Below are 19,841 nucleotides of genomic sequence, written 5' to 3'. Positions count from 1 at the left end.
AGTTCACCTCTCTCCGCCATTCATGCATGCTTGTTTTACTCTGCTCTTTTGAAGAGCAGAAAACCTGGATTTTTTTTTCCCCCTTGAAGCTCATCAACCCACCAAAATGTGTGTGTCTCTCTCTCTCTCTCTCTCTCGCTCGCTCAAGAGAATCTAAGACTCATTTCCATTACAACTCTACTGGATAACTCCCATGGCTGTACAGTACTTCTGTAACATTTTCGCATGTGTCTAACTGCAGAAATCTGGTTGAAGTTTGCAGTCAGGCACAAGCTCACAACACTACATATTAGATGATGGGGACTATAACTCTTGCTAATAAATTGTGCCTTTAAAAAAACCACATCCCTTCTTACTCTCCAGAAAGACTGTAAAATTTTAGTAAAGACACTCCCACTTCATATACAAAAATGGAAATCACAGTCTTCCCTCAAGAGCTTCTCTTGTGATGTTTATCAAAACAAAAAAAGCAGTCAAGCAGCACTTCAAAGACTAACAAAATAATTTATTAGGTGAGCTTTTGTGGGACAGACCCACTTCTTCACACCATAGCCAGACCAGAACAGACTCAATATTTAAGGCACAGAGAACCAAAAATAGTAAATCAAGTTTGACAAATCAGAAAAAAAATTATCAAGGTGAGCAAATCAGACAGTAGGGGGCAGTGGGGTGGGGAGTCAAGAATTAGATTAAACCAAGGATGCAAAGGAGCCCCTATAATGACCCAGAAAATTCGCATACTGGTTCAAATCATGTGTTACTGTGTCGAATTTGAATAAGAGGAGTTCAGCAGCCTCTTTTTCCAAAGTAGTGTGAAAATTCCTCTTCAGTAAGGTGCAAACTTTTCAGTCATTAACAGAATGGCCCACTCCATTAAAATGTTGGCTGACCAGTTTGTGGATCAGGAGTGTTTTTCCATCTGTTTTGTGCCCATTAACTCTTCGTCTAAGAGAGTGTGAAGTCTGTCCAATATACAAAGCATCTGGGCATTGTTGGCACTAATCAACATGCATTTGTGATGTTTATATTTTAATGAAGCAAAGATGCAGCACAGTCTTCCACCATTTATATTCATTGTGTACATGAATATTAGAAGGGAATACAAATAAGGTAAATGAGGTAATTGCAGCCTACCAAAACCATGGCCATGGAAAATGTATCAAGACTGAAATCTGGTTGTGTGCATGCTTTTACCCTGTACTATACAGGTTTCATGGGTTGAGACTAACATCTCTCAAAATGGTAATCCTAAGGAAAAACAGCTGCAGGAAGATCACTATTTTACCACCTTCTCTTCCAAACTGCCTCCCGTATTAGGTGTATGGGGTGCAGCAGATATTGGCTGGACACAAGATCTGAAGCATCAACCTGCCTGCAGCAGTGTAGAAGCTACAATAGCAATAGTATTACTTGTATTACCATGTCACCAATACTTCTGCGCTGCTGGCCTCAGAACTGGGTGGTTGGAGAGTGACAGTTACTAAAGGAGGACTCAGCTCTGTAGAAAGCAGTCCAGAAGTAAAGGTGGTAATGCTGTACCATGCAATCTTTTCTTCTGCACTGCTGCTGCTGGCAGCAGCTGTGCTTTAAGAGCTTTGTTCCCAGTCAGCAACTGTTATTCTCAAGCTGCCAACGAAGGCAGTACTGCCGCCAGCAGTAGGGCAGAACTAAGAGTAGCAGCACCATGACCTCTCAAACTCCTTTTTTGGGTCAGGACTCCTACAATTACAACACTGTGAAATTTCAGATTTAAGTATCTGAAATTGGAATAATTATGATTTTTTAAATCCTAGGACCATGGATCCTACAGATAGGCTGAAGTAACTGTCTTCACAGGTGTTACCTAATTCTTATAAACACTAGCAAATGTTCATAATTCGCTGTGCCTCCCCTTGTTAAACATATGGTGATTTTTCACTTTTAGTCAGGCTTGCTCATCACAGAGAGAGAGAGAGAGAGAGAGAGAGAGAGAGGGAGAGAGGAGGCAGTTGCCGTGAAACCTGGCAATTTAAAACAAGAGCGTAGGGCTGACCGTTGGAGCCATGGGCAGTGATGAGGGCTGGCTGCAGGAGCAGTAGCTCTGTGCACTGGTTATCCTTAGCTTCACCCCCTGCCGCTTCAGGCCCCACCCCTTGAAGGGAGCCCGGCGCTAAGCCCCTCTCTCTTTGCCCAGGGCCTGGTGAAATCTGTCACCAGCCCTGCTTTTAGTAAACCTAGGATTACCACATGCAAGTAATACAGGCAGCAGAGTTTGAAAACAAGAATTTCTTCAGATGCTTTGAAACAATCCCCAATATTTTATGAAAGCCATTTACAAAGACACTATTCTCAGATTTTCTTTCAATATCCCACAGTGGATTGTAGTGCTTGTTAACTAGGCAGAAATGAGTGACTTTACTGACAATTTACAGAAAACATGGGAGTTAAGATTTTAATGAACAGTATCAGAGGGGTAACCCTGTTGGTCTCTATCCGCAAAAACAACAAGAAGTCCTTTGGTACCTTATCGACTAACAGATTTTTTTAGATCTGAAGGCTGAAGGCTAGGCTAAGATAAGAGATAAGAACGGCCATACTGGGTCAGACCAAAGGTCCATCCAGCCCAGCATCCCATCTGCCGACAGTGGCCAATGCCAGGTGCCCCAGACAAGGAGAACAGAAGACAATGATCAAGTGATTTATCTCCTGCCATCCATCTCCTGCCCTTGTTCTGAAGGCTAGGGCACCATACTTTATCCCTGGCTAATAGCCATTTATGGACCTAACCTGCAAAAATTTATCAAGCTCTTTTTTAAACCCTAATAGAGTCCTGGCCTTCACAGCCTCCTCGGGCAAGGAGTTCCACAGGTTGACTGTGCGCTGTGTGAAGAAAAATTTCCTTTTATTAGTTTTGAACCTACTACCCATCAATTTCATTTGGTGTCCCCTAGTTCTTGTATTATGGGACAAGGTAAATAATTTTTCTATATTCACTTTCTCCACACCATTCATGATTTTATATACCTCTATCATATCGCCCATCAATCGCCTCTTTTCCAAACTGAAAAGTCCCAGTCTCTCTAGCCTCTCCCCATATGGGACCCGTTCCAAGCCGCTAATCATCTTAGTCGCCCTTTTCTGAACCTTTTCTAATGCCAATATATCTTTTTTGAGGTGAGGAGACCACATCTGCACGCAGTACTCGAGATGTGGGCGTACCATAGTTTTATATAGGGGAAGTATGATATCTTTTGTCTTATTATCGATCCCTTTTTTAATAATTCCTAACATCCTATTTGCCTTACTAACTGCCGCTGCACACTGCGTGGATGTCTTCAGAGAACTATCCACTATAACTCCAAGATCCCTTTCCTGATCTGTCGTAGCTAAATTTGACCCCATCATGTAGTACGTGTAATTTGGGTTATTTTTTCCAACATGCATTACCTTACACTTACCCACATTAAATTTCATTTGCCATTTTGCTGCCCAATCACTCAGTTTGCTGAGATCTTTTTGTAGTTCTTCACAATCCCTTTTGCTTTTGACCATAAGATCATAAGCTTTCATGGGCCCACTTTGTCAGATGCATGACTCACTTTGTCAGATGCGGTTTTTTTTAATGAACAAAATTCATCTTATAAAGACAAAATGTTTTGGATACAATAGTAGTAATTAAAAAACAGTGATTTATCTTGTCTATGCTATAGGATTTCAGACTATGTAATAATTCACTTATCAACACCTATATTCCACAATTATACCACCTTAACTAAAGGTCAGGTTTTTTAGAGTCTATGTAAGAATTAACATGTATGCAGTTCATGATTCTGTATGTCTTACATTTACTGTAAGGCAAGTAACAGCTTACATATTACTTACCTGTTCATCTACATAATCATCTATTTTTTTCTGGCATTCAAGCCAGGCTTCAGCCACTTGACCCATCTCCTGTTCCAATTGATGATACCTTTGTAGCAAGGTACTATACATATCTTCACTACAGGAATCATGTGTTGTTCCAAGCCTAGAAGTTTAAACAGCAATTATTACAGTATGAAACAGAAGCATCCACATAACAATCAATAATTTGTGTTTGGTAACTTTGCTGATCTACACCACCACTTTAAATAGTTTTAGTATCCAAAAAAGACCTTTGGTTATGTATGTACCTACACCTTTGGTTATGAATGTACCTATATCTTTGGTTATGACTGTAACTACATTAACTGACACTACTTTTCCGAATCACATTTAGCTGTAGGTTGGACAACAGCTCACTCTGTAACCAAAGTAAGCAATAGTAATGAGTACTTAAGAGGCATAACATCTCCATAGCTATCCTGAGGTCACTGCAACTGAGCCATATATATTCACTCAGCTTTACTTCCTGAACTAAGCGTGCATCAAGTGCAAATGATGATCTACCGAAGAGCTAGATAGCAAAGATAAAACCAGGTCTGCTGAAGCATTAATCAGCACACAATGGTTAAGCAGGCACTGTAACTACTTATTAGTCAGGGTTGTTCAGTCTCCACTTGGTGAGCTGGCATGAAATATTGCGAAACTTTGTTACACACCTAGTAACTGCTTACTACCTATCCATCAGAGGGAGCATTTGTTCTGAGATTGGTAGATTAAATATTTGTCACTGATACTTCTCTCAGAGAGGAAATTCCAGGAACAGAAGATGAAAGCTTTTCTACTTCCCAAAGGCTTTTTTCTACTTCCCTAATACTATGCAATCAGCAGTTGTACCAGCTTAAGGCTTTGAGGTGTGCAACACAACATCATCGCAAGCATCCTCAAACTACCCAGTCAGCATCCTTGGCGTTCGAAGCAAGGAAATTAGTGATTACAGTAAGTTACATACTACTAACTGGCATTTCATTACAAAAGGTATTTGATTTCCACCAATCCAAAAACCGTGATTCTTGATAACCATGCCACTTAATCAAGTATTATCTCTATTTTACCTATCTGTGAACTAAAGCAAGGAGGTAGGTGACATGGCCAGGGCTTCTCAGAAAGTTAGCATCAGAACCAGCCATCTGAACTTCCAGGATGAAAGACTGGTCACACTCAGGTTCACAGTGTTTTTACCAGTGATTTTGAAGAGACCAGGATATCTAGTCCTCTGTTCTAACTGCCATGCCTAACACCTTGCAATAATAAAGACATTTTCTCAGTCACAACACAGAGAATCTAAAATAATTAAGAACAAAGTGAACGGCAGACAACTATTGCCCATTATTATACCAAAACCACTCAACTTCATTTCAGGCAAGAGCAGGGTGGGTTTGTTTGTTTTTACAGAAAGTAAAGATATAGCCTTTGACAATTCCTACATATCAAAACCGCAGATGTAAAAATGCATCAAGAATACAGGACTAACTATATAAAATGATATCATAAGACATTCCAATGGTGCTTACAATTCTACCAGCATTGTCAATTCTCATGATTTTGTTATAAAACTTTTTTTTTCCTTAATGCCCTGGCTCTTAAACTAATTGGCAATACTGCAGTATTCACACCTGTATCACATGAGGAGTGATACTAAAATACTTATTTTAAAATTTACAACAATTTATTTGTTCTACAATAAATGTAGGGCAATAGTTACCAAACAGAGAATTTAATCTTTTAATTGCATAGTTTACAACACAGATAGTAAAATATTCCTAGAATATTTAAATACAATATCTGCAGCTACACTGCCCCTCCCTTTCAGAAGGAGCATGCAAATGCAGTCAATTGGAAATGCAAATGAGGTGCATATTAAAATACCTTGCACCTCATTTGCATACTCACGCGGGATCTCAATTCTGGAAGAGCTGATTTCGAAAGCCAAAACAGCCAATGCAGGCAGGATTCATTCAAAAAGGAAATCCTGCTTTGAAAGCACCCTTCTTTCTGAAAAGAATTAGGAAGAAGGGTGCTTTTGAAAGTGGGACTTCCTTTCAAAATGAACCCCATCTACACGGCTGTTTTGATTTTTGAAATCAGCTCTTCCAGAATTGAGATCCCGCGTGAGTATGCAAATGAGGTGCAATATATTTAAATCTGCGCTTCATTTCCATTTTTGATTGGCTACATTTCCATGTCAAGTCTGAAAGGAAGGGGCAGGGTAGCCATAGTCAATCTGTTTAAAATTTTAGCAAAAAACCAAAATGTTTAAAAAAATGGTACTCAAAACATGCTACTGTGTTTCCTATAGTGAATTACCAATTTCACACACAAATAGCAGATGTGTAGACTTCAAGAAACTACTTCATTCACAAAGGCCTCTATGGGAGCAAAATTCAGAGGACCTGCATGAATGTTTCAAAAAAAATAATATTTAATGGGGTTTTGCCAATTTTATTGCTTTTGTTTAATATGAATATATGGTATGACCATTAATTTATTTTATGGTTTTTGGTCATGCATATTTGAAACAGTGGTAAATGATTAGTGTTTTTTCTAGTATGGCATGTAGGGCACTGCTAAATAATCATTTTAGGGTTGCTTACCAGAGCCTAATTCTGATAATACAGGTTGAACCTCTCTAATCTGGCACACTCTCATTCAGAACATCAATAATCTGGCATGATTTTAGGTAAGTGGATGACCACTTATCATGGGTGTGGGTAAATTCCCGTGGTCCCATAAGGTTTGTTGATAGACACCAGTCCTGGCTCTCAGTGGTCTGTGGTATTATTTAGCTCTGATTTAGCCCTCAATGTCTTCCAAGAGCCCAGTAAGCAGTGGAAGCGTTGGTCATGCTGCTAGACAATATTGACCTCCTGTCAACTGGCAAATTCTCTCATTTGGCACAGGTCAGGTCCCAAAGGTGCCAGACTAGTGAGGTTCAACTTGCACATTCCACATGGATATACTGTGAAGTCACTCATGAATCCAGTCATGATATCTAACACCTTACTGATGAACCTTGGCAGGACTGAGCTCTACATTTGTAACGTTTGTGTTTTTCAGCATACCTACAGTAGCGGAACAGCTAAAGATTCTAAATAAAGATACAGTAATGAAAAATAAAATCCAATTTACACTTAAGTGTATCAATTGAACAGATGTTTTCATCAAGCTGCATTTTAAAGTAGTTTGTGAGGAATGTGAGGAGTTATTTCAGTGTTTTTTTTTTGCTTAGTGAGAAAGCAAAGCACAGAATTTAATCCTTAAAAATAAGTCCGTTTTACCATTAGTCTTACTAAAAGAATCTAATTGTTTTGTTATAGATATTATGTAATTTACTATTCTCTTTACTTAATGTGTACACAAACAGATACATTGAAAGACACTTTACCTTAGCTGTGACACCAGGGTTGGCAAGCTGTTCTGCAGAAGTGGCTCAGAAAATACCAGATTTTCAAATAGATGCTTATTGTGCAATTCCCAAGTCACCTGAAATTTCTTCAAGTGTTCATTTTCCTATTAAAAATATTTAAATTTTCTATAAATCTAACATTTCTAAAGAACTCTTCAGATGCCAGAAAGAAAATGTCTTGGCTAGCGACCTGTTTAAGCCCAATAATCCAGATGGTGGGTTATCCAGTTTAGAACTTAGTTTCAGTACTGATAAAATATATTCTTTTGCCATTAATCAGGACCTTCACTGGTTTCTGAAAGTCACTCTAGCTTTTTTCCTCATCTTTCTGAACAATTAGAGGATAGGAAGTGAAAATAAAATCAGGAGAAGATGCTATCTTGTTGAAAGGCCTTCCACAAATTCACAGTTCAGTATCTATCTCAATAGACAGAGTATCATGTCAGCCAGACTTTTCCAGTGTTTTTATGTGCTGTCTGATCAATGTTAGGTTCTTCTTTATGATGTCTAACAGAAGATATGTCTTTCTCAAGTTAGCTCTACTTTTCCCACCGAGTTTAAACAAAAACAAAACCCCCCCAAAAAACCCCCAAAACCTGAAAAAAATCTCTCTAAATATAGGTACTCAGAAGTGTTCTTCTTGAACGCAAGCAATAACTTACTTACTCCTCATCTGGCTAGCATACTAAATGTGCATCGTGGTTTCTACTCTGGACTATCAACCATGTATCGATTTCCAATCTCGAGGTACTTCTAAACAGAAAAGTTAACATCTATGGTTACAGCAATTCAGTTTTTACAGTTGAACAGCGCACACTCTAACCATCAATTCAGCAAGTGTTTCAGCACGTATGTCTTCTCTCATTACACCCCATATTCAGCAACATGAAATGAAGGCATTCTGGCTCTCACACCAGTAAGCGAATTCCCTGCACAATGAGTGTCAGTGATGAGTAATGCAAGCATCACATGGGATAGAATCATCTTATTTTACAGATTTCTAAACTTTGTTTTCCAAGTCAGACTTAAACATCAAATGGTTCTAGTCTGTTAGTGCTGCTCAAAGAAAAATGTAACACCACATAGTACATAATCAGCCTCACCACCCCTGAGCTGTGCAATGAGGCAATGTATTCCCTTGCATAAGATGACACAGGATTTAACACATTTATCCTACACATAACCTCAGATTTGTGTTTTATTCGTAAACAAAAAAATAAGTGGGCCTTCTGGTAGATTCCATAAGTCTGGGGAGAACAGATCTGGCAACTTCTTCAGAGGGTTTAAATCCCTAGTTCAGCTGATCAGGTTCTGTACTGCCTACAGAATATATCAGCAAGTTTTTCTTTCAGACCTCTAAATTGGGGGGTAAGGGGCTTTTCTGTACTGACCACAGTCTCTCCATCTTGATCTTGGTATGGTGTCTCATCCCCTGGTGGGGTAAAAAGGCTTTAATGCTTGTTCTTGAACCTCTCCAAAGAGCTGGTCTCCTTTGAAAGGAAGGAAAATCAGTCATAATTTCACTGAGAAATTAAGTCCGCATGGATGGAGGTTCAAGGTTTTTCCTGCCATCATACTGCAGGCTACATACAAAGGCTGGACCTTAACCAAGTGGAAGACTGAGCTACAAATTTTACAAAAAAAATGATATAGCCACTTTGAGGCAAAAGGATTTCTCTTGATCTCAAACACTACAACAGAGTCTTGACAAAAGGCATTCATGTGCAGTGAAAAAGCTAACTGAGGTGACTTGTTTACACTTTGTCTCTGCAGTAATGTATTAATTTCCAAGTTCTGAATATTGGCCTATCTAAGGAATATGCCACTGTAGTCACCCAAAAAGTTTATACACAAAGCCACAATAGGAATATCCTGTGTTCCTACTACAGCTTATAGTTCAATTACCTATTAGAGGAACAATGGCTCTTCTCAGTATTGACTGAACTGCTGAACCAAAACACCTGTAAGGAAGGGCTTAGTTTAAAAATATCATAGCCAATCAAACTCTTTGTAGACCACCATATTCTTTCCACTTCACTAGGGCAAAAAGTGTTACATTGGAGAGTTGAATTCTATTCTAAGCATTTCCTGTCAATTTGACCTCCTATGTACATAGAGTTTACTACTACTGGCCCACAATAGGGACCAGAAAAAGGAGCAAAGGAAGAAGTGGCTAAGCACGAAAACATCAAATGCCTGGTTAGCTGTATCTTCTTAGCAACAAAGTATACAAAATTAGTGCATTCTTAGAAAGGAAAAATAAAAAACCTGAGTTTCAGTCATATCAGTTTAAAAACATATTTGACCTCAGCACAGATATACTGCTGTATGAAAATTAAACAGTAAGAAATTTAGTAACTAAGAACCATCCTCTCAAGACAGAAATCCTAAGCCTTTGTACAAAAATATGCTAATGAATGGGACTTAATGAATTATTTCTAATAGAAATGCATCATGTCCAAGGCCAATGAAATAATGTGAGAAAATAGCAAGCTCAGACTCTGGAGGGTTGGAAAGAGTAACCTACCATATTCTTTTGTGTATCTGAACACAAATAAATTGTTTTTACTTAGAATATTTATGTGCAGCTCCATTTCTCTTTCAGAAACTTTTCTTTCCCACATTTTTTGAGATCATTCAAAAGGTCAGATCACTATCTACGTTTTTCCCTTTGCCACTACATACAGCCCATTTCATTTCTTTCCATGACTTTCATCCACGTCTCCAGTCCATCCACAACAAAAATCAAACTCTATTCTGTTAAGGTTACCTTGGCAACCTAGCGTATATAGGGCATGAAAAGAAATAAGGGAGTAAAGCATATCCTCATAAGGAAAGTAAAACATCAGAAATAACTTTCAACTACTTATATTGTCTATATTTTCATCTCTTATGGTACACCTTTGCCTGCTGCTTATTTTCTACCTGTCAACAGAATTAGTTGATAGCAAAGAACAACAATGAGAATGACAAGTTTACTTCTAATAAGTAATAGGAAATTGTCTTCTCAAGCATCTTTGATGATCAGGGAACAGAAAAGAAAATACATGGAATCATAATTTCCTGAATTAAAGCAGCACAAAGGGCATTAAAGCTCTGAGAATACTATAGACATTGCTGAAGCTGACTACTGCAATATTCTACCCTTCCTAGATAGGGGGCTGTCTAAAATAACAATTCAAAATATGGCAACAGCAAATATTTAAATACTGAAAGATGAGAAGCCATTTTGATACTAGTTGTTAACCATTTGCAATACTCGTTTAATAGCTTCCTCTTGACCAAGCCCACCCTGCCCCTCAAAATGGATGGCTTGGACAATTTCACCCATTTATGAATGACCTGTTTTGTTAAAGAAAAGAGGATACAGATGTTAACTGTATGTCCTTTTTCCCTGGTCAAACACACGAAAGCTCATACTCTAATCTACAAAAGATCTGTCAAAGAACTCACAGCACAACATCTTGTACATTTGTATTCTTTCTACAGCTCAGTAGCACATGGGATTTTTTCAGTCTTACCAGAGTGACAAGAAAGGTGCTGATTGTGCATGCTGCCTGACAGAGTGCACTGTATTCCTCAAGAAGGAGCGAGATGAACTGATGTGCCTGTGGTGGCCCAGATATCGACAATGTTGATGCAACTTTAGATCCCAGAGACAAGTGCCTGAGCAGACGAACTTTCATTTCAAGCACATATTCTCTAGCTTGCTGTTCCAACCGTTGATAAAGCTGATAAGGGTCTCTTTCACAAAGCCTGCATTTTTGAAACAGTGACCAAAAATTCACAATCAAAACAGTGTTTATTCTCCTGGGTATATTTAGGAAACAGTATTATGCAAAAAGGTTGGTCCAGGGTTTAGGAAACTAACCTAGGACTTTGAGATTTGGGTCCAACTCCCTGCTCTCCAACAGATTTCTTGTACAATCTTGGACAAGTCACTTAGACTCTGACTCAGTTTCTCAAATGGATGCAAAAAAAAGATAACAGTATTCCTCAATCTAGCTATGCAGCATCCAGGTTTAGCAGACTGAGCATGCAGCTATGAGCCAAGAATTGCTGAATCCTAAATTTAGTTGTGCTCAAATTGCATGGACTTTAGCAATTTAGCTACCCTTTAGTGTTTACACAATCTGGAGAAGCCATTCCCAACCTTTTCCAGATGGGGACCCATTTTCAATTAATGAAGACTTGGTGACCCAAAGCAGTTCAAAAACCACTGGGCTGTGTGCAGCGAAGAAAGCAGCACTGTAACCAGCTAATTTTGCGCCTGAGGCAAGAATATAAAATTGTGCCTCCTCATGTTTATATATTAATAGTTATTCCATTAAAAAGGGAAAATACATAAATAAAACAACACTATTTATTATTATGCTTCATCGGAGTTGTGGTGGGGGAAAGACTCATTCTCAAACCGCTCCCCCCCCATTCCCAGCTTAAACCCCACACGCAGAGGCTGGAGCGGCTGTGGGGAGTCAAACAAAAAGAAATGAAAACTGAGAAATTAGCTACATGGGGGGGCAAAGGCGGAAGGGAGAAGCGGGGGAGGGGGAGAAGGGGTGTTGAAAGTCTCTGGCAGTGACTGTTAAGTGGCTTGTTTGGGATCACTACAAAAAGACACAGCAGCAGTCTTTGTAATGCGTAAGGCAGGGGTGTCTAACTTCTTTTTTCCCCCCACATCACAATTTTATAAATGTTCCAAGGGCTGAACACAATAGACCCAAGTCACCACCACCACCCCACTTTGCCCCCAGCCTTAGACCCTCTCCCAGCAGCCCCAAACTTCCCCCAGTCTTAGACACCCCCTCTTGCAGCCCTAAACCACCCCAGCGTTAGATCCACCCACCCCCCAAAGCACTAAATGGTCCCAGTCTTAGACACTCCCCCTCCTCCAGCAGCCTCTTCTCTGGGGCTGCTAGGCTCCCCCAGCCCTCCTGCTCCCACCAGGTAACAGTCCTTAAAACCAATTAACTGAAGCGTTAAGCTTTCTGCACCTAGGCATAAAGTAATTGCTATCTCCAGTAGCTCTCTCTATTGACAGATATCTGCCTGAGGCAGCAGTGTTCGGAAACTGCAAATGGCTTACTTTAAACAGCCACATGCAGCTGGGAACTGCCCAGCTGGTGACCCCTAACATATCTAATAGTGACCAATGTTTGGGTCCCAACCCATGGGTTGAGAATCCCTGATCTGGAGTAACACACTTATGTGTTCTCTCCCATAAACAACCTCCTAAACTAAGAAGGACTCTAGCACTCACAAGCTACAACACAGTAATACTAATGCTGGAACTTTTCCTTGCAACAAGTCTCGTTGCCAACTTTGTCCACATATTTATTCCGGGGATACCATCACTGGGCGTAATCATGTTAATTACAAGATCAGGGGCCCATTCTCATGTACCTCAACCGCTATTATATATGCCATTATGTGCCAGCAATACCCCTCTGCTACATGCATCGGACAAACTGGAAAAACACTTTGCCAAAGAATGAATGGACAACCAAGCAGACATCAGAAATCTCAATACACATAAGCCTGTCAGTGAGCATTTCGAAGAAGTCGGCCATTCTGTTAAAGATCTGAGAATATGCATCCTACAACAAATGGACTTTAAAAGCAAATTAAAAAGATGGACTTGTGAACTGGGGTTCCTCCTCAAATTCAACACATTAATACTTGTGTGAGATAATTGGTGTCATTTTTCATACCATTACCAGGACTGCATCCCTTCCTCTGATGTTCGCAATCATCTCAGGCAAGACACTTAACATCTCTTGCCCCGCTCCTTCAGTTCTAAGTGTTTGATTTGTCAGTTTTTAAATGCAATTTTTTTTTTTGGACCTCTGTACTATATAATTGGATCTGGACTGAAAATGCTGTAGATCTGAAGAAGTGAGTCTGTCCCACAAAAGCTCATCTAAAAAAATCATTTTGTTAGTCTTTACAGTGCTAGATGACCGCTGTTTTGTTTTGTTAGAACACAGACTGACACAGCTACCTCTCTGTTACGCTTAACTGCACATTTTGTATGTCATAGAACATTTTGACTAGACAGTGTTTGTACTCTTTAACTTCTATTTTGTTGCTGGGCTCACATTACAAAATTCTTGTCTTGTGGGAAAACTGAAATTTGAGTGTGGTATTAGGACTCCTGTCCCACACTGCCAGAGGTTAACAGCAATCCCCAAAGGAGGGGAATATAGACAATGTAGTTCTAGAGCATTATCATAGTTTTGAGCAGTCATTTGCAACCATTTCAGACTGTAAGCCTCAATTTTACCCTACATCCTAGTTTTCCAACACCTTCCCCCCGTGTAAAGCCAGCCTATGGAAGTAACATTTCAAGTTATGTGAAAAATGTCACATGGTATGGCCTGCATTCCTAAATCTCTCCTGCTAAACAAATTCAATTTATTTAAGCACACATATAATGCATATTTAATCTAAGAAAAAATTAGTGAGTCACAATGATGCCACTTTAACGTTCTCTCGTTTAAAATGTGAAATGTTTTTCTCAAGTATTTGTCAAACATGGCATGACTAATAGTGATATTTTCTTGCCATATGACTGAACAAATATGTTCAAACCCAGACCATAGACTCATACACTAAAACAGATACTGAAACAGCAATGAACTGTTCGACAGCAAGTCTGATTCAACAAAATACTGACAGATTTAGAATGATTTTAGAGATATTAGTTAGTTACAACTTGCCATGATGCTCCACCGACTGGAAGACCCAACTCCCTCGACCAGCCAATTGGTCAAAGATCATTTGGGCATCCCAGAGGAATCATGTAGCTAATCTTTTCTGCATCATACTACATGGAAAGGATTCCCATTCCAATTGTGCAGCTAATTTTTAAGGGTCTAAAAATTTTCAATTTTGCTCAGTAATCCACTGGTATGTACTAATTTTTTGAATGAAATATACTTTTTCTGTCAAAGTTCTAAGAATCAAGTGCATAGCTATGAGAATACAAGTTCTAATCCAATGCACTAAAGAAAGACATCATCACATGCATCAAAGTGTCAGCTGACAGTAGTATGTTAGCTTTGAATATTAATCTTCTCACGTTCTTTTAAAAAGATGGATTTTTAGGATGTATCCATAAATTATGTCTCAACAGTTCACTTGCAGACTAACGTATCAGTGTTTAATAATTTCCATGAGATGCATTCAAAACAACCTTCAACATATTTTGTGCAGGCATTTTAACCAAAAATGCTCTGATTCCTCATTCCAATGACAAATTCTCAATACCTGGATACATAAGAGATTGATGACAGATATGGCCACGGATTAAAAGGTGGTAAATACACTTCACAAAATAAATTAATGATTTTTAATTACTTGAAGCTACATAACAAAGACTGTTTTAACTGGAAGAACAGTATTAATCTGCATAATTCAATCGGTAAAAAGTTTCATACCTATCCACCAATTCTTTCATTCCCTCTTTATCTGGTACTAAGGATTGATCTTGATCATCTGCCAATGGGGTTCCAGCTTGGCGATATACACATCGGACCATGTATCTTACTTCTGACCAGTAATTTTGAAGCTGCTGAGATTCACGTTCAGTCTCTGCTGAAATTTCTCTGAAACAATGCCAGAAGGATTAACATAACATATAAACTAAGGTTAGTGTAACACCACATTTTTTCCCCAGAGATGCACTTCAATGAAAACAATGTGCTTACCCAGTTAGATTAGAAAAACAACTAGAAATAGAATTAGCACTGAATTATATTAAAAAAACCCAAAAAACAACATATTTTATAAGCAAAATGCAAGTAGATGTAAGTTGCAACATTACTAAATTTACCAAGTGCAACATCAAGTTTGCTGCAAGTCTCACCTGCGCTCATTACAGGCCTCGCAGTTACATGCTACATCAGAAGGAGAGGAATTAAGATCTGAAGAGGGTACTGTCTGCGCTCCAACAGTTAATCTCCCTCCTCCTACAGATTCCTGCTGTGATCCACTGTTTCCAAGAGGCATGTGCAATAGAAAGTCTTGGCTCTATGTATTTAAAAAAAAAAAAAAAAATCATACCTTACAAAACATGAAACTTAGACAAAGAAAATCTTTAATAAATAAAACAAATATTAAACCAATATATTTATTTAGCCCAGTTCTACACTGCCGGCTTGTCTACACAACCACCCTCCTTTGAAGGAAGGATGGTAAGTAGGGAGTTGGAAGTTTGTTAAAGTGCTGTGCTGCATATGCAGCACTTCATTAAGCAAATTCCCCCCTGTGGCAACTTTTAAGTACCGGCTTGCATCTAGCCATGGCTCATGGAGGAAGGGGACTTCAACTTTTGAGGAATAAGGGGACTTCAAAGCTACCCCAGCACTTCAAAGTACCACTGTGAAGTTGCCACAGAGGTGAATTTGCTTAATGAAGCATTGCATATGCAGTGCAGCACTTCATTGGTAAACTCCCAACACCCTACTTACCATCCTTCCTTTGAAGAAGAGTGGTAGTGTAGACAAGCCCGACAAGTTTATGTCTGTGTAACTCTGTTGCTCATGGATGTGGATAATCCATACCCCTGAACAACACAGGTGTATCAACCAAACTCATCAAAATACTATGGTGACAGTAAGGCTTCTCCTATCAACACCATCACCACAACCTTTCAGGGAGGTAGGGTACCTATGCTCTCCTATCAGCAGCTGAGTTGCAGACAAGAACAGACAAGCCCTTAATGCTGATATACAGAAGAAATGAATGCACTCCCTTTTAGCTTCAAGAGTTTATGGCCTAAGTAACTAGCATAAGAATTCACAAACGATCAAGTACACAGGTGGGAATAACAATTAGGTTGGTTTTTTTTTAAACCAACTCTAAAATATACTGATTATTAACACTACCGCATGAGTACATGTAATATTTCACAATAAGTTGTGAAGTGCTATATACATAATTAAATTTCTCTTTTGGAATTCATCTTATAACCTATTTAATCTATCATTTGGGTTTGCCAGTTTGTTTATGTTGATTATCTTTTTCTGATTTGTCCTCCTTGCTTACTGTTTTTGGTTCTCTGTGCCTTAAATATTGAGTCTGTTCTGGTCTGGCTATGGCGTGAAGAAGTGGGTCTGTCCCACGAAAGCTCACCTAATAAACCATTTTGCTAGTCTTTAAAGTGCTACTTGACTGCTTTTTGTTTTGATCGTGTATAGACTAGCACGGCTTCCTCTTTGTTACTAAGTATTGTTGGAATTTTTTTGATGTAACAGTCACATAGCCAAGCTTGCCTGGGGGACAAGATAGAGTCAAATAACCAAAAGCACTGTTTATGACTCCATGCTAAGTGCTACAGTTCTTAAGGAGTCATCAGTTCAGTAACAAGTGTGTGAACACCTCTCAGTACACTGAGCCAGTCTCAGGGTTCTGCTCAGCTTTTTGACAGTCTTTCCTGAGGCTGACACTCCCCATCATGAGCCGCTACAGATAGTGTGACAAGTGTAATGATTGCAAAATCTTGGGGCTTGTACTTTTTATGTCACTTAAGACCATAAGAATAGCCAGACTGGGTCAGACCAAAAGGTTCAGCCAGCCCAGAATCCTGTCATCTGAGAGAGGCCAATGGATCGTCTAGGTTACCTGTAGTTTGATAGAATTCCTTTCAGCATCTTAGCCATCATTCTTTAAAAGCAGGTATTCCTGGTAACCGGTTCACTGCTTGTTCCCCTACTATTTTCTTTTCAGGACTAATTTAAAAAAAAAGTTACAGGCCTTATGACTTTGCCAAGACTGTCCTTTAAGCCCACTGTTTGCTGCTGCTTTTAGGAGAAGCCTAGAATTGAGCTACCCTCTCTCTGAATATCACTTGTATCATGAATGAATGCCTGAGAAGTGTTAACCCTTAGAGGGTCTCTGTGGGGGGCAGCCATGTAAGCCAACTGGAGGAAAAGAAATTCTTTTGAAACGAGAACTGCAGTCTGAGAGGTTTGTGTGGCTAATACAGAGGAGACAGGAAAAAAAAAAAAAAAAAGATTGATCCTAAGCAGCTCAAACAAATTCAGTAAATCTCACAACCATCTCATAATCAGCACATAGATATGTAAGTAGAAAGGAAATGTTTAGATGTGATCAGGCTATGTTTATTGGGGACTTCATGTGGACTCTCTCAGGCTGGCTAACGATATCTTTCTTTCCCCTGTACTCAAACTTCTAAATTGAACCCCAGGGAAGCAATTGTTCTGTACTCTAATATTAATAATCTTTAGCTGCTTTAATTATATCCTACATCCAAGTGTGTTTAGTTACTTTCTTGGTATTTTTCCATCTCTTGTTTTGTGAATACTTTTTTTTAATTCAGTGCTTTGATTTGTGTCTTAAAATGTGTCTGTCTGAATGCCTGCCATCAGAATAGTGCCCTTTGTTTCCAAGCTAATCTCCTAAAAAAAGGGTGAACCTTGGGGTTTACCCCACAGGAAGACATCCAAGTATGTCTTCCTAGCTTTAAGAGGGTCTTTTTCCATTTGGCTCTGGAAGACTATCAACCAGGGTTGGGGAATCTGTGACCTTGGGGAGATTTTTTAAGCAGAGCCTATAAAGGCAAGATATTTTAAGGTTTTCTGCAGGCTCCCACTTTCTGCACTGTGTGTGTCAGGACTGCCTCCCCACTTTGACATCTCATCTAAGGTAATTGTTACTTATTAGCCAACACTCAATGACCAGTATATCAAAACACTGTTCATGGTTAACATGGGAAAAACAGGCTTAGATCTAGCTCATTAACTAACATTACAGCTGAGTCAGATTACTTTTGTATAAAAACAGACCACCACTCAAACTGGCTTTACTGACTTATCAATAGATGCCCCTTCAATATCAAAGGAGTTGAAAGTGTTACAGAATTCCATCCTAATCTAAAATATGCAACATTAATAAAACTTCTGTTCTCTGATGTAGAAGACACTTTGCTCATAACACTAACTTCTTAAAGGTCTTTCCCGGATTCTTCATTCAACTTCTTCTATAAAATAAAGTGGTTTTCAACCTCTTTTCATTTGCAGACCTCTAAACATTTTCAAATGGAAGTAAAGATCCTTTTTTGAAATCTCAGATAGAGCCTGTGGACCCTCAGGGATCCATGGACCATAAATTGAAAACAACTCTACTAATATGTCTCCAGGGTATATGTGTGTGGTTCCTGTATTACTTGCTGTACATGACCTACTATAAAAAAGAAAGATTCAGTATAAAGGTTGTTAAAGTCTAAGCATTAAAACTTGCATCTCAAATAAGTACACTGAATTTGTAGGACTGCAGAAGGTAAAACTGTTCGTTGGCTGCATATCTCGTAGAAAGGCATATGTTTAACAGTTCTGCAAAGTGAGCAGAATGGGCAAAACTACAAAGTGGAAGAACAATAGCAATGAAGGAATAGTAACTTGAAAGGACATGAAAGGACAAGCCAGAAGAACAGTTGAGTGAGGAAATAAAGTTAAAAACCGTGCACAAATTTAAAGACAAAGAACACCAACGTAAGAGGCGTTGGGAAAGATCACACAAAGGAATGGAAGAGAAAAGAGAAAATGTAGTGAAAAGAGGAAAAGGCAAAGAATAAGAGAAGAAAAGTAGAAAGGGTTTAACAAAAAATCAAGCAAGAATTCCGTCTTGGACCCTGTATCGCAAGGGACAGCAACATATATCCCATGGACCAAATTTGGCACGCCAAAGCTTGGGATCCAGCCCACCACTATCCTCTGGGCCCGCAATATTCTGCAGTCCAGCAGGACCCTGGGGCAGCCTGTTCACAGCAGCTGCCTGCTGGGGCCAGCCTGGGCATCTCTGCATGGCATGCACCCCATCAGCAGGGGGACCCTCCATTTGCTGCCCAAACCCCAGCACAATCTTCACAGCACCCATTGGCTGGAAGCCAGCCAACATGAGCTGTATGGGCCGGGCTTTTGGGTGCAAGCAGCTCAAAGGCCACCTCCCACTCCTGGTGTGCCATGCAAGCATGCACACCCTAGTATCTAGCCACTTTGAGCAGGCTGGGCCAGGGTCCAGGTGGAATGCTGGCCAGGAGCCACTCAGGATTAGCACCTCCCAGCCAGAGCCCACAATTGGCACTCATTCCACAAGTTAGAATCTCAGTTCCTCTACCAGCTCCTGAACCCCTACCCCTGGGTCACAAGCTCCACCCAGGCCCTGAAAGGAAACCTCCTACCTTCCTCCCCACGTCACTCCTGCACCCAAACCCCTCACAGACCCTGCACCCCTGCTCCAACAATCCAAGCCCCTTACTAAGATCACAAGCCCCTCTCCCTTCACCCAAATGCCCTCCAACGTCCCCACACCTCTCTTCCACTTTAGTCTCCTACACCAAGCTCCTCTGGGCATCTAACCTTCACCCCAGACCCCACACTCCTTCCACAGAAAAGTGCAGCCCTTGACCACTTAACGAGATCTTGGAGTGGCCCCTCTATCAAACAATATTTCCCACCCCTGCTCTATCTTTTGATCCAAAACATTACAAGACTCGTTTTCAAAGCTAGCGAAC

At 39.7% G+C, this 19,841-nt stretch overlaps 1 protein-coding gene across 2 annotated transcripts in view; it reads right to left on the bottom strand.

Moving 5' to 3' along the window:
* FAM193A (family with sequence similarity 193 member A) overlaps nucleotides 1-19,841 on the bottom strand; it is a 130,899-nt gene that overhangs the window by 56,067 nt on the left and 54,991 nt on the right. The window contains exons 4-8 of one of the 2 annotated variants that reach the window (XM_074992366.1): nucleotides 15,174-15,337; nucleotides 14,746-14,913; nucleotides 10,828-11,062; nucleotides 7,286-7,410; nucleotides 3,862-4,006 (exon numbers count right to left, since the gene is read on the bottom strand). In XM_074992366.1, coding sequence (XP_074848467.1) covers nucleotides 3,862-4,006; nucleotides 7,286-7,410; nucleotides 10,828-11,062; nucleotides 14,746-14,913; nucleotides 15,174-15,337 — 837 coding nt within the window. Of the gene's footprint in view, nucleotides 1-3,861; nucleotides 4,007-7,285; nucleotides 7,411-8,697; nucleotides 8,732-10,827; nucleotides 11,063-14,745; nucleotides 14,914-15,173; nucleotides 15,338-19,841 lie in introns of those variants that run through there. The other variant, XM_074992367.1, reaches the window with a different exon arrangement.

The sequence above is a fragment of the Carettochelys insculpta genome, chromosome 4 (genome assembly GCF_033958435.1).
Source record: "Carettochelys insculpta isolate YL-2023 chromosome 4, ASM3395843v1, whole genome shotgun sequence".
NCBI classification, from domain to species: domain Eukaryota; kingdom Metazoa; phylum Chordata; order Testudines; family Carettochelyidae; genus Carettochelys; species Carettochelys insculpta.
The sequence above is the reverse complement of the archived record's forward strand: the minus strand, read 5'-3'. Positions and strand labels throughout refer to the sequence as shown.